The sequence below is a fragment of the Rhipicephalus microplus genome, chromosome 4 (genome assembly GCF_043290135.1).
Source record: "Rhipicephalus microplus isolate Deutch F79 chromosome 4, USDA_Rmic, whole genome shotgun sequence".
NCBI lineage: Eukaryota > Metazoa > Arthropoda > Arachnida > Ixodida > Ixodidae > Rhipicephalus > Rhipicephalus microplus.
The window spans coordinates 69,551,809-69,565,483 of record NC_134703.1 but is presented as its reverse complement, the minus strand read 5'-3'; the positions used below and the strand labels follow the sequence as shown (position 1 = coordinate 69,565,483).

The following is a 13,675-nucleotide window of genomic DNA, read 5'->3' as shown; positions in this document are numbered from 1 at the left end:
CGCTGTTCTACATTGATTCGCACTGTCTTCTTGTTCGATTGATATCAGTTAAAAATGCGGGAACGGGGAAATATGTAGCAGCTGAAAATTCACTGCTTCCACAAATCTTCTCAAGTTACTGACCAGTCTAGGTACTTCTTGCTTCTTTCGTATTTAATTTTTTTAAAAATTCGTAAGCAGTAGTACGATTGCAAATACCTGGCCCTCCCCTTGCTCCTTTTTTGTTAGTTTTCTGGCCTAAAGGCTAAAGCTTCCTTTCTCCCACGGATGTATACTGCCACTTCACACATTGCATGTCCAGCCCCTATTTTTTATGTCTCTCTCACTTCTATTAGTTTTGAGAAATTACATTTAAAAAAAAGAAGTGATTTATATTCTCGGTGATTGAAAAGAAGGGCCGTTGTAACAGACACCATGACAGAGAAGCAAGGCATTTGCTCGTCACTGTGACTGTGTAAGGTATATGCCAAAGGGGTTTCAAACCTCCCTTGTTTGTTCGTGTAACGAATAGTAACAAATGAACACCAGAGTGCCCTGAAGTCTCTACTGGCGTCACGTGTCATGCTAGACGCTTGTAGAAATATTGCCTGTTACTATTCGAAGAGAAGTATTGTTGCGAAGCGATAAGTAACGAGCTACTTAAAATGATGTGGCTAATTTTCCGGGGTATTATAAGATAAACGAGCTTGGGAATACATGGGCTTTCAAAAGGCAATTACTGACTCACACTGCTTACTACCAATTACCGCTTCTTCCAGAGCTTAGCTTTTCAGCCCTCAAAAGCTTCAGCGGAAATGTACAAAAGTGTGCAAACACGCATAAACGTACAAACTTTATGAATAAATAAATGTAGAACATAATTGACCACTAGGCTAGTTAGTTAAGATGCACGGTTTAACTGAACTAAGTATACAAAGATGGAGACGAAAAAAAAAGAGAAACTCGCATCAGACAGATTTATCGAAAAAGGAAACCCGTAAATACAACAAACACGTTGCGAGAAAGACCTTCTCTTGTTGTCCTTCCTTTATTCGTCTTCGTCTGTGTACTCTTACATCCTTTTTTAATTACACCAAGATTAGTTCAGTTAAACCACAAACAAATGTAATCCATTCTCGTAAAACTCGTTGTGCAGTTTCACAAGCGAAATCATCATGATGACACGGCGCCCAACGTAATTATGTAGCATGACTTGAGTCTAAACCACCGATGACGCGAAGCTTTGGCTGTGAGCCTATGATGCTTTCTGCAAGCTAAAAAAACATTTAAATCAACAAGTGCTTCTCACTGGCATGCCAGCGTCAAGTATGTCCTACGAAGCTTGCCCTAAGTGTCACTCTAAAGGTTTGGTGCATTTAGTATGAGACGTGCAAAGCACGTGAAAAGTTCCTAGTAAGAAACGCATAGTGCACTGCGTGGAAGTGTAGAAGCTTAAAAGAAGCGCGTAGCGTAGAAGTGCAGAAAAAGTGCAGGGACGTAGAATAAGTGTGCTGTGTAGAAAGGCGCAGTGAGAAGTAATAATAATATCAATTTATGGGGTTTAACGTCCCTAAACCATGATATATCAATGAAAGACACTGTAGTGAAGGGCTCCGAAAATTTTCGTTACTTGGGATTCTTTAACGTGCATGTATATAAAAGTACAAGGGCTTCAAACATTTTTACCTCCATGGAAAATGCATATGATGCGGCCAGAATTAGATCTACGACCTGGAGGTCAGCAGTCGTAGTGACAAGTGCGTAGAACATAAGTGCTTAGTGTAGTACATAATTCTTTAGGTGGAAACACAAAGGCACTATGGTCTGACAGATTTTTCTTCTTGGAGAAAAAAGAAGTCAATGTATACTGTGTAACAGAATTTCAAGTTTCAGGTTATCGCTCATATTTCGCATTATTTCTGTTGTAACGGGAATAAAGAGTAAACAAATATGCCCCACCACCCTAAAAAAAAACCAGTTTTTTTAGGGTGGTGGGGCATAAGACGTATAAAGAGATTGCCCGCCAGGTAAGGCAAAAGGAGGACTTCAACCTCCTGAGGTATGAGTAGGCCTTACTCATCACACTGGGACAGCTCGTCACACACACACACACACACACACACACACACACACACACACACACACACACACACACACACGCGCGCACACACACACACACACACACACACACACACACACACACACACACACACACAAATATATATCCTGTTGTGAGTTGTGGCTAAGATTTTATACAATTGACATTTTTGACATTTCACATTATATTGCATTGTTCCGTCAAGTGCAACTTGGCAAACTTAGGCAACAGTTGGGCAAATTGTAGCATTCGAAACTCGTGCTTTATCCTCAACCATATGAATATGTAGGATCACAGTTGTAGCATGCGTTCTTTTTCTCGCACAGCAGCATGAGTCCTCGTCAAGTAGTAAAGTTTTTGCGCGCAAGGGGAAAATGTAATGGTGAAACCCACTGCTTTACTTCGTGTCGTACAACATGATTTCATGAATATTTTGTTTTCACTAAGCGAAATTTTGTTCCAGTGTGGTGTTTTCTTTTTCCTTTGGCCGGATGCACAGAATTGCAGCGGCGGACCATTTGTATTGCGCAGTCGCGACACAGCCTACACACCGGTGTCCGGCGTGTCTCGCTGCGAGCCTCCTTGAGGTACTAAATCATCTTTATGCTCTTTGTCGTGCTTCGTTGTGCATTCAAAGCGGACGGCGGGTTGACCAACCAGTCCGGGCAGTAAGAGTGTGGCAACATCTTTTTTGGGCCCCTGCAGGCAATGGCGAACACTTTATCTAAATTGAATCAATGTACTTCTTGCTGTTGTGCGAGCCACTGCCTCCGAAAATCAAGCCTTTCTGTGAACGAGCATACAGCCGGTGCACCACTATAAAATAAGGCTTAGAGCAACAGCAAAAGCTCTGAAGGCAGTGTGATGATGCTGTATAGTGTTTTAGCGTCGGTACATTTGCTTGATCACTTTCCGTGCGATGATTTATAAGTCACGTGTTGCCCACAACTTGTAGATTCTCTCAACGCAATACTTGCAGGACACCATGCGGTGTATTCAAGAGAGCGTCATTTGCGTAATTTTGTGCGTCCCTGTATTTCATCCTGCGAAAATTCTATGAATCATCACGGTCGCTGTGTCGTTGTTCACCTTACGTAAACTCCATTTCGCTCCTGCTAAATGCAGCTAGGATATCGCTACTGTAATTGTTAGAAGCACTAATGCTCTCGACTTAGGATAGTTTGTCTGTAACTTGGTTATAAACACAGAAAGAGTATCAAAAGCATCCGCTTGAAATTGCAGAACTTTTACTTTACTCATTTCAATAAGAAGCATATTTGTTTTGTCGCGTGATTTGTTTACCAGTTACTAGAAAGAATATCTTCTCCCTAACTACGCAAAATAAAGGAAAATAATATGTTTCTGCGTCTGAAATTATGTTTACCACTGTTATTTACCACGATTTCATAGCGCGTAAATGTTAATACGTAAAAATAATGCATATACAAAATATGCAAGGAGCAGTAGAAGTCATTAGTGAATTTCACAATAACCGGCATGATGGCGGTGGCAAATTAATGAAACAGCGCATGTTGAAAGCAACTGTACTTTTACGTGACTGAAGACCATGAATCCGTGAAATGATTTTAGCCTTGCTAACACGATTACCCCGTGTGCCATTTGGAATTGCTATTTTGTCTCCTTCTCTGTACTCTTTCCGACCACTACACCTGCTTTTGTAAGGTAGCAAACCGGTTACTACTACCGGGTTTACCTCCCTGCCTCATTTTCGTATTTCTTAATTTTTCTCTCTTCCCGCATTAATGTAATATGTTATTGTACAGTTACAATTAGTTTTAACCATCCATCGTTTCCAACTCTAAATGTCTCACAAATGAAACTGCAGCAGCTGTATCAGTCGAGCTCGTCCTCGAAGACCTGGAAGACCCAGCACCATACCACCTTGATGCTAATTCTCTTGCAGAGAGGGTGATTAGAGACCTGAAGATGTTTGTGTCCTAATACCCGGACTTTAAAGGTGGGTGGAAATGCGCGCTGGAAGCATCTGTAGCACATCACAATAGCTGCCATACTGCAGGACTTGGATGCAGCTCCAACTTTGTTGCTTTCGCGAAATCAAGCTGGTTGCCTGCTGATCAACATCTTGGGTTAGTTGACAAGATCGTTCTCAAGTACAAAACTGTGGCAGAAGAAGAGAAACAACAATATCGCCAAACAATGAAAAGAAACTTCGACAAGCGTCATCGACCAGATGTCCCCGATGTGAAACCTGGAGGCATGGTTCTGTGCGCAAAGGTCTCGACTCAAAGACTTCGTTCACGGGATCCTACTTCGTCCCAAAGATAGCGAGAGAGCAAGGCATACTGAAGAGAGTATATTACCAGGAACCTTGCGGCAAGATCGAACAGGCGTCTCTCTCAAATATACTTCCGTACCATCTCCAGAGAGATGAGAACAGGAGTCTATAGTGATCCAAGAGAATCGGCTGGAGAAGGCGAAAAAGAAGAGGATAGAGGAAGAGGTAGAAGTGGCCAGCAGGAATGTAAATAAAATGACTGAAGGCAAACTGCTTTTGTTGGAACTATATGTAATATTAATAACAAAAACACATTAAATATAAAGCAGGCCACATCATAAAGATATTGTTCTAGAAGAGAACCTCTTGCGATGGGAAGAATTATTTTAGTCCAAGAAACGTTGAATCTCTTCATACGCGCTCGACTGGCTTCTGACAGGAATATACCGAACGTCCTCTTTGAAGCGTCCACATGAGAAGCCAGCCGAGCGTGTAGTCGCGCTGTCTCTCAGCCGACTTGACCAGCAAAAAAAATCAAAATGCGCAATCAAGTTAAGCGGAAGGTTGCGCCTATGCGACGTTTGCTGTCAGTCCTCACAGTAAGGGTGCTAGGCTAAGAATGATACAAGGAAAAAGAATCAAAAAAGTAATTGGGAGAACTTCCACGTGTTTGAATTGGACAGATGATAAGCCCTTCGGAATGCGTATGGTTTAGTTTCCTAGAACTCCCCAGGAACATTTTTTTTTTGGTGTGTGTGCATGCTTGCGGACGGAACGCTCTGAATGCCTTGCCAGTGCCATCGTCGAACTTCTCAATCCAGAACCAAACACTGCACCGGTACGAATAGTTGGTGGTCAGGGCTGACGTCTGTAACGGGGAACAAAAAAATGACGTAAAATGGCTACAATGAGGACGTAAAATGTGTACTGGATGCTTGTATAGGGGAGCTTATATAAGCATCAAATTTTAAAAAAATATAAGCGATAAAAAATAAGAACAGTGATCGGCACTGGCAGCTGTGGTTGACGTTGAGTTGCACCCGCTCTTGAACATGTGCGGGCTAGAGAGCATATTCCACGGAACACCCAATTCGTTCGCTGCACTTCAATAAGGGGAGTCTCTCCAGCTGCATATATATGGCTCGTCCCGGATAGCAAAGAGAGGAGATGAGAGTTTTGCTCTACTACTCGACGCGTGACGTTTGAGGAATCTATTAACGACAAGAGCCACAGAACAATTTAGCCAGAATTATATGTTCAAACTCATGCTTCTCAGAAGAACAAGAGATAGGCGCTTTTACAGGTTTTTCAGACAAGCAAGGTATTACGAAGGAACATGGTTTGTCGAGAGCGCTGCCACAGACACCATGCAACTTTTTTTTTTTGCTTTGAAAGGACGGCGACGTAAACCGTGTCTTTACTGCACTAGCACTATCTATTGTACAAAATGAGGCTAAACATCATGCGTGATTAAAAATTGCAATACACTTCGATACACGTGCATAGTCATTTACGCAAATTAAGTTATCACTAAACAGACGATGAACGAACAGTGGTGAAACATTCGAGAACGTCCTAACCTTGCAGGTTCTTTGATTCAATTTGGCGGTCACACATTGACACACGTTAACACAATAGCGTTAGAGAGCTCGTGTCGCAGAAATTCCGCCGTCGGCGTCGGCACCGTTGGTTGTCAGCAAAAAATTGTTTGTGAGCGAAAAGCCGAGGAAGAAGCAAATAAAATACAGAATAATATTTTCGCTCCCATTGAAGATCGAACCAGGGCCATTCGCGTGGCAAGCAGGTATGTTACCACACAGCTAACATATTACTTACATACAGCTGCCTCGGAAAAAAAAAAACGCTACATAAATGCCATGTAGAGGAAGGAGTCTCCTTAACGCATTTCGTTCAACAGATGTCACGACGAAAACGAGCCCATTAGGTGATTTGTAGGCGCATTTGGGAGGCCATCAAACTACGTCGAAAAAAGCCTCAATAGTGGAGCCATCGCCAATAAAAACCCACAGGAACTTTCAAGCATCTTTGAAAATGGACAACTATGTCCATATAGCGGAAAATATATCATGCCTTTCCAGAGGCGTTGTTCAAGCAAACAGCAAACACTAGATACTGAGCTGCTATCTGTGAGGCACAGTGAGACTTTCTATTGCCTCTCAGACGGCAAGCGTACAGCCTGTATCTTGGAGGCCATGCGACTCTTGCTTTAGATTAAAAACTTGTATGTGCCATTTGCGCGTGCGTGCGTACGTGCGTGCGTGTATGCGTGTGTGTGTGCGTGCACGCCGTCTGTCAGACATTGTGCAAAACGTGTCACGACCGCAGCAGAGCGCCGTTTTAGCAGAGAGAAGTGGCCACACTGCACAGTCACCGCCTTACTATAGATAAGTCGCGCTTGCGCTCGTGTGTGTGCGTGTGGTGCGTGTGAGCATGTTGTGTGTGTAACAAAACATATTAATTAGTTTGCACTTAGCGGTTAAAGAGCGGACTAGGGGCCCGATTTCGCTATCGCATTCAACTCTTAAAAGCGAAGTTTAAGGGTTCCCCAATTTGTTTTTTTTATTCGTGCATGTGCGTGTGTTCACAGCTACCATCTTTCCCCATTTTCGTACAATAATTTACCACTTGGGCTGACGACGTCATCACGCCCACACCTTATCTTAGTTCATCGCTATCAGCACCAACTTATTTACATTAGCTCATGTATTGAAAATATATTGAGCACAGATAAATTACATCATCTTCCGTCTGAGCAAAGCTCACGTGCTTGTATACGAGAAAGTTTTTTTGGCAAGCATGCGAATGTTTATTATTATTAGTCTAGCCATGTTAGCTTTGTATAATCTCGAAGTCATCTTCCAACCATTGTTCTTTCAACAAGTGCTTACCTTGCATAAACACCTTTGCCCATTTTGTAACAATTTCAATATGATCAAGTGATGTCAGTTAGGCCATCAGCAAAACGCCTATTATAAGATGGATTTTATTCTTCTGTTCTTCCTTCATTGGGACCTGCCATAGACAATCGAGCCCTAATTCACAAATCATTCTTAAGCAAGATATTTTTAAGAAATAGTTTTAGGGCCTCCTGATCATTGGTGTATTATTAGCTTAGTTGGTGAACCGATGCCAACGAGCACTATCCAAAAAAATGTATTTCTGTATTCGGCCCCTGATTATGAGACCCCTTCTGAATACATGACAGACTCCAATCAAGTGCAGTGGTCATAATGCTACTGAAAATTACCGAAAACCTCTTGCAACACCTCAATACAGCTTTGACAACGCCTCACGTGCCAGGTATGCATGAATTCATGACTGAGGACTTTCCGCTCAGCAACCAGCACACTGCACCATTCAAGATTTTCGAGTTATGCTTGCTAAGCATGCTTAATTTTACGTAACGATGCGTCTCCTGCATGTTAATTGGGAACACGTACATATTGCTTTCAACGAGCTGCCTTTGTTTTTGAATACCATCTACTTGCAGCATTGTTGCCTTACATTAAGAACCAATGTTCCAGTCCTTTATTTTGCTCTTGTCAAAGAATGATTGCCATTGCACCGACGGAACGAGTAGGCTCGTTACTCGGAGCAATTAGGCGAATTATCTTTTCCCGGCTACCAGGATTATTTTTCCAAGAGCCGTTTTCCCATCTTCGTCTTTGGTAGTCGGCAAGTTTGCCTCCGTCAATACTCTGTGGCTGTCACTTTCTGTTCCACATTAGCTTTGTGCTTATTCGGTGTGTGCTTGGCTGTACTTTGCTTGAATGGCGTCGCCCCTAATGAAAGCGATTAACTGTATTTCCCGGTCCCAAATCCCTGGCAGAACGTGGCGCGTGACACTGTGTTCGCTCGCAGCAGAGCCACCATTCATTCCGGCAAGAGATTTAGCTCCGTAGAGGAGCGGCATAGGGCCAACAATTTGTCAACGAAGAATGATTATCGGCTCTCCACTGGCAGCACTGTTTTTCTGAAGCCACCGGTTCAGCGATAAATACAGAAATTGTCCCCGCTTGCCTTTTATGTGAGCCCGTACGAGGAAGTCAGATTACAGGGACAAAGTTGGGTATATGGCCACTAGGGTGATTATTCGGCTGTGTTCTGCAGTATACCAGCGCGTCAAAATTATACGACGAATCGATCTGCAGTTTAGTTCTTTACACAAAGCAGTAGTTTATTGTTCTTGCGCAAGCTGGTTGAAATTTTCCAATGGTGACACGTAATTGGTGAACAAGCTTTCCAAACCGGTGATACGTGTATTAACAGAACAAGTCACTACTTTTGAAGTTCTGATCGTGGAGCAATTAATGTGAGGTTTCGTTCAAGTAGTATACATATTGATAGTGAAAGTTCTACCTGCAAGCATGCTTGATTTATTCTCATGCAGTTTTAAAACCAGACTTAAGATCCTGTCGGACGAATGTACCACTAATTAGGCATGCCCATCAGCATGGGATGCGCGCTTATCTAGTTTTGTTCAATGGAGGGCCCATTCGGTTCATTTCTTTGTCAGGGCCTCCTCAAGCCGCTGGATGGCCCTTCGTTGCGCCGTTGAGTCTTCGGAGCGTATCCATGCTCCCACCTCTTCGGGATACGTGGTGTCCTGGCACTGCCCGTTCCCATTGTTCACAGCACTGTTACACCCGCCCCACAAGATGTGGCGGAGGGTGGCTAGTTCCCGCTCGCACACGCCACACTTTGCGTCCACAAACATGTCGGGGCATACGTGCTGGACCAATGCTGGCGTTAGCACAACACCAACGGGACAACGGGAGTGGAGGAGCCCGAGTATTTAACGCCTAGCCGGAGCACAATGTCCTCAAGATCTAGGCCCTGGGACTATAGGACTCTATTAGCCATAGTCTTCAGATAGGGAATACCCGCGCCCTGCGTGGCCGGTGAGTTCCCGCACGCCGGATGCGTAAATAAATGTTGTTTCTCTCTCTTTCTTTCTCGGTTGATTGCTAGTTTCCTCCCCTTGATGCGGTTATTGCTCCTCGTTGTGGCTAAACACATAGACACACAGACTAATCTACTCTGGTGTCAAGTAGTGTCGACCTTTGTATAAACACTCGTGCTCAGTAGAATCTTTTGCTAGAATTTCAAGGCCCCAACAATGCAATATATACAAAATTTGACTTGATACTGATTATTCCCTTGACTTTCGTCGTTTTGGTGACGCGTCTTAGTGGTGACGCGTCTTAGTAAATATCACAATTTATTTCTGCATATAATTCTAAAGAGAGGCAGCAAGGTAGTTAGGCATATGCAATGAATGAGTTTGTTGGGATAACTTGGTTATAGCAAGGGCTTGTCCTCCCTGTCCCCTTCAAACACTGTCTTTGTTGTTTTTTTGCTATTCAGCGTTGAAAATATGCAGAACTAACCAGTTCTCTCGCACACGTTGCTTCAGTTATAGATGAACTGATTGGCGAAACATACGAAAGGTCATTGCTCAGCTGTGGGCATAGTCAGATTAATGACAACAATAAAAATGAGGGTGATAATGATTGTGCACACAAGCTTAAGTGTCAAAGACCTCCTTGCGGTTCCACGCTAAATACAAGTGCAGTGAAATTTAGAGGGAGCTAATGAGTCATCTAAATTACGATAGGTATTTTTAATACTCTGCTTGGTGGATTATTTTCGCTACTTTTTTCGCTTGTTTACGGGTCAATTCAGGCTCACCAGAACCCATTCTTCATATATCGAACAGAGTGGGGCAGGAGGAATCTCCGCTGAAATTGCGCAGCGCGCCACTCACCCTCTGAAGCGGCGGCCGATGAGAGCTATTCATCTTCGCTGTCCACTCCGAGCTCGATGCCTTGCATTGGGAGTGGTGTTCTGCAGTATAAGAGAACGTCCTCCAATCATCGGAAGCTACTGCTCCTTCCAAGCAAGTAGACAAAAATGGATAAGTAACCGCGTTTATTTCTCGGTAATAAACGGCTGCATCCTGGACGAAGTTATTTGTCCCACTTATTCTGTGCATTTTTTTTGTCTCAGCGAAGTACTGTGATTGACGTAGAAAGAAGCGTTTCCAAATTTTACAAATATTATTTTTTGCCTCCCGGCGCAAGTGCTAACATTTCTAAACGGTTGAATGGAGCAAAGGCCAGTAACTGTTTTGGCAGCTGCTGCCAAAACACGGAGTAGTATCTCAGTCCGAGTGTTTTGATCAAGTTGGCTTTTAAGTTAAAGTTGACAGTCACTTCGATTGCGGCCAACAAGTTCGCTAAAAGTATGTAGTTCTTGCTTTGACTCATAGTACATCAACGACCACAAGAAATTATAGGGTCTGGAGATGTCCAAACCGTTGTCACAGTAAATAATGTACCCGCCCCCATGGTGTAGGTGTTGTGGTGCACGACTGCTGAACCGAAAATCGCAGGATCGAATACCGACCCTGGCGGACACTTTTTGGATGAAAGCAAACAAATAAAAATCACTGGAGGCCCGCGTTTTTAGATTTAGAGCACAGTAACGAATCCCTTGTGTTTGAAATTGTCGGAACCCTCTGTTACGGCAAACCTCACAATCATATCGTATTAGCAATGTTGTAGTGAGTAGAGGCGCTCAAGTGGTTGCTTGGGCGTGTTTGTATGACATATTGGAAGGAAACAGCTCTCTGTATGTGTTTTTTTCCTTGTTTCTTGTTTTTTGCGCTGTTTCTTTCCAAGAATACAAGTGCACAATTTACGGCAAATGTACCTTTAAAGCACAATACTTAGTCTACAGGCGGCTATTCATCAGCTCATTTAGTCCAGTTAACCACTCTGCTGCGACGATGGTCGACCCTTGTCGTTAACAACACAATTTCGCATTGAAGGTGCCTTCATTACTTCATAACCGCGTTACGTCTCATCATATGACACAACAGATGTAATAATTTGATATTCTCGTGAAGTGAATCTAATAAATACGTTGCGAATGCGCTTTCAAAATGCTCGAGGTACTGCTCAGGCATTGCGAGAGAAATAAAGTGATGAAGCGAGCATGAGATGAGTAACTACTTTCTACAGGTAGGCTAAGTGTGATAGATTTATATGATCAATGAACACGTCAGTGGTCATAATTATACGCAGTTCTGAACACTGTCGCTGTTCTGAAGGGCCACCGCGCTGGCAAGTTACTCCAGAAATGCTATTAAGACTGCCTCATTCAACCAACCAGTGCCCGAAGCCCGTGAAAGGTGTCCCCTTGTATGTGCTTAGCATTAATATGAAAAGATATGTGAGACGCAAAGCGCCACATTTCTTTGCGCATACACCTTGGCACTTCATTGGGGTTTTCAAAACTCTTGCCTTTATTACTTTTTGCCTCACTCACTTCGATCGCACAAGTTGTGAGACCATCTCACCGAAACATGAAGTGCATAGTCGCTGCCCTAAATATTATCACTGTGATGTAGTTCTCTGCGACAGACCAATATAATCTCATCGCACGACAACAGCGCTGAAGCAGGGATGTCGCAAGCAGCTTTAGTGCCGACATTCTCTAAGTAATGCCCCTAATGTATTTATGTGCGCAGGCACGTTGGCACAGTCGCATTTTATTCAGACGCCGCATTCTTGCCCTTTTACAGAACTTACCGAAACAATGGCGACAGATTCACGGTTGTTTACGAGGGAAGCGCTGCAGCCAAGTTTTTTTCAAAGCTAGCGGATTCTCTGCTCTCGGGGATGCCGCTACAGCGAGTGCTAAATTTACTACCATTGTAGGGATGTAATCTTCTCAACGGCAACGCTGTAAATTATGGGAGTAGTAAAAGCAACACGCATGCCGTACATCTCGAAGTGTTTTTTTTTGTTTTATATCTGAATTTCTTTCTAACTGGTGAAGAAAAAAAGCTTATATGAAAAGCTTCAAAGAAAGCAAATGGGAGGCCGACCTACCGCTAACGCCAACCGAAACAAGGCGAGCATTTCTTGCAGCTTTAGACAATAAATCACTGAATACTGAATGAATCATTAAAGAAACACACATTGTTAGGGAACAAATAATTACTGTGATAGGACACGTGCGCGGTTGGCAAGTTCTCGATAATCAGGTGAGAACGATGGTGCCGAGATAAGGTCGAGGATTTAGCCTTGAACTTAACACTAATGTGCTTTGTCTCAGAAATGTGAGCTACACCCACAGGCACAACGCATTGATCTGATTGATATGTGAAGTTTAATGTCCCGAAACCACCATATTATTATGAAAGCCGCTGTTGTGGGCTGATCAGGAAATTTTGACCCCCTGGGGTTCTTTAACGTGCACCCAAATGGAAATATGAGCACACGGGCCTACAACATTTCCACTTTTGTGCACAGACGGAACACTGTAAACCTAAAAAAGATGAAGGTAACGTAGTTTCATGGGTTAAAAATGCTTAGTTATTTATATGCAATGGGTGACAAATTGTCTCTAATTTGAGGATAAATGCGTGAATATAGCATAGATGAAAGTAAAACATTGCTATGGCTGTGAAAATGTCAAGTTTTTCGGACGTGGGTATGGTCGATTGAATATATGAATGATAATAAGTTACAATTTCGATTAGACACACAGTTATATTTCGTTTTTTATAACGGTGTAAGGTGCACGTGGCGTGAAGTTTCACCACGGCGTTATCATGGTGTAAAGCCACCCATGTTTACTTCGATACGGGTATATCGTATATTCTTCAGGTCCACCAGCATAGTATAAGGGGATGGAAGCCCAAGTTAAGTCACAATGAACAAAGCACACGTGCTGCTCCACAAAACCATATATAGAAACGTAGTTGTTTAATGTATTCACGTGTACGCGTTAGCAGGGTCAGTGACGCGCTGAAGCTGCTTTGGGTACTTGCGTCACTTACTTTCTAAAAAACGCCAGGCCTGCGTCGACGGCGCAGCGCAGACACAGCGAAAGCTAGAACAGCGGCCTTTCGGAGCCTTTTCAAATCACTCATTGAGAAACTACTGCAAGCAGACTTGCTTGATACTCACTAGGGCATTAATAAGAAAAAATTGGGCAATAGGCCGGCATTAACTACAAGAAACCTTCGGGGTAGTAGGCTGGCATTCACTGTGCTATTTTCCGTCATTCTTCCGAAAAGCGCGGTATCCGCTAAACACTTGCAAGGAATTTTGTGCCAATTTTTCATGCAGTGGCTGACAACGATAAGGCTGAAGTGGGTATGTGCCACAGTTAGTAGGAGAACAAGAACAAGTTTTTGTAGTAGGTTGGGGCATTGTACGACCCACTCATTACGCTATTCGCATTGTGCGACGATTGGTTTTTATTCGCTGTTTTAAAACGCTTTAAAAGTACCATTAACGTGATTG

General features: G+C 43.2%; 1 protein-coding gene across 1 annotated transcript in view; it reads right to left on the bottom strand.

Annotated features, from left to right (window-relative positions):
* LOC142813926 (uncharacterized) overlaps positions 1 to 10,199 on the bottom strand; it is an 89,660-nt gene extending 79,461 nt beyond the window's left edge. The window contains exon 1 of the mRNA XM_075891881.1: positions 10,123 to 10,199. Within this exon, the coding sequence (XP_075747996.1) occupies positions 10,123 to 10,155 (33 nt within the window). The 5' untranslated portion in view covers positions 10,156 to 10,199. The remainder of the gene's footprint in view (positions 1 to 10,122) is intronic.
* Between the last annotated feature and the right edge of the window lie 3,476 nt (positions 10,200 to 13,675).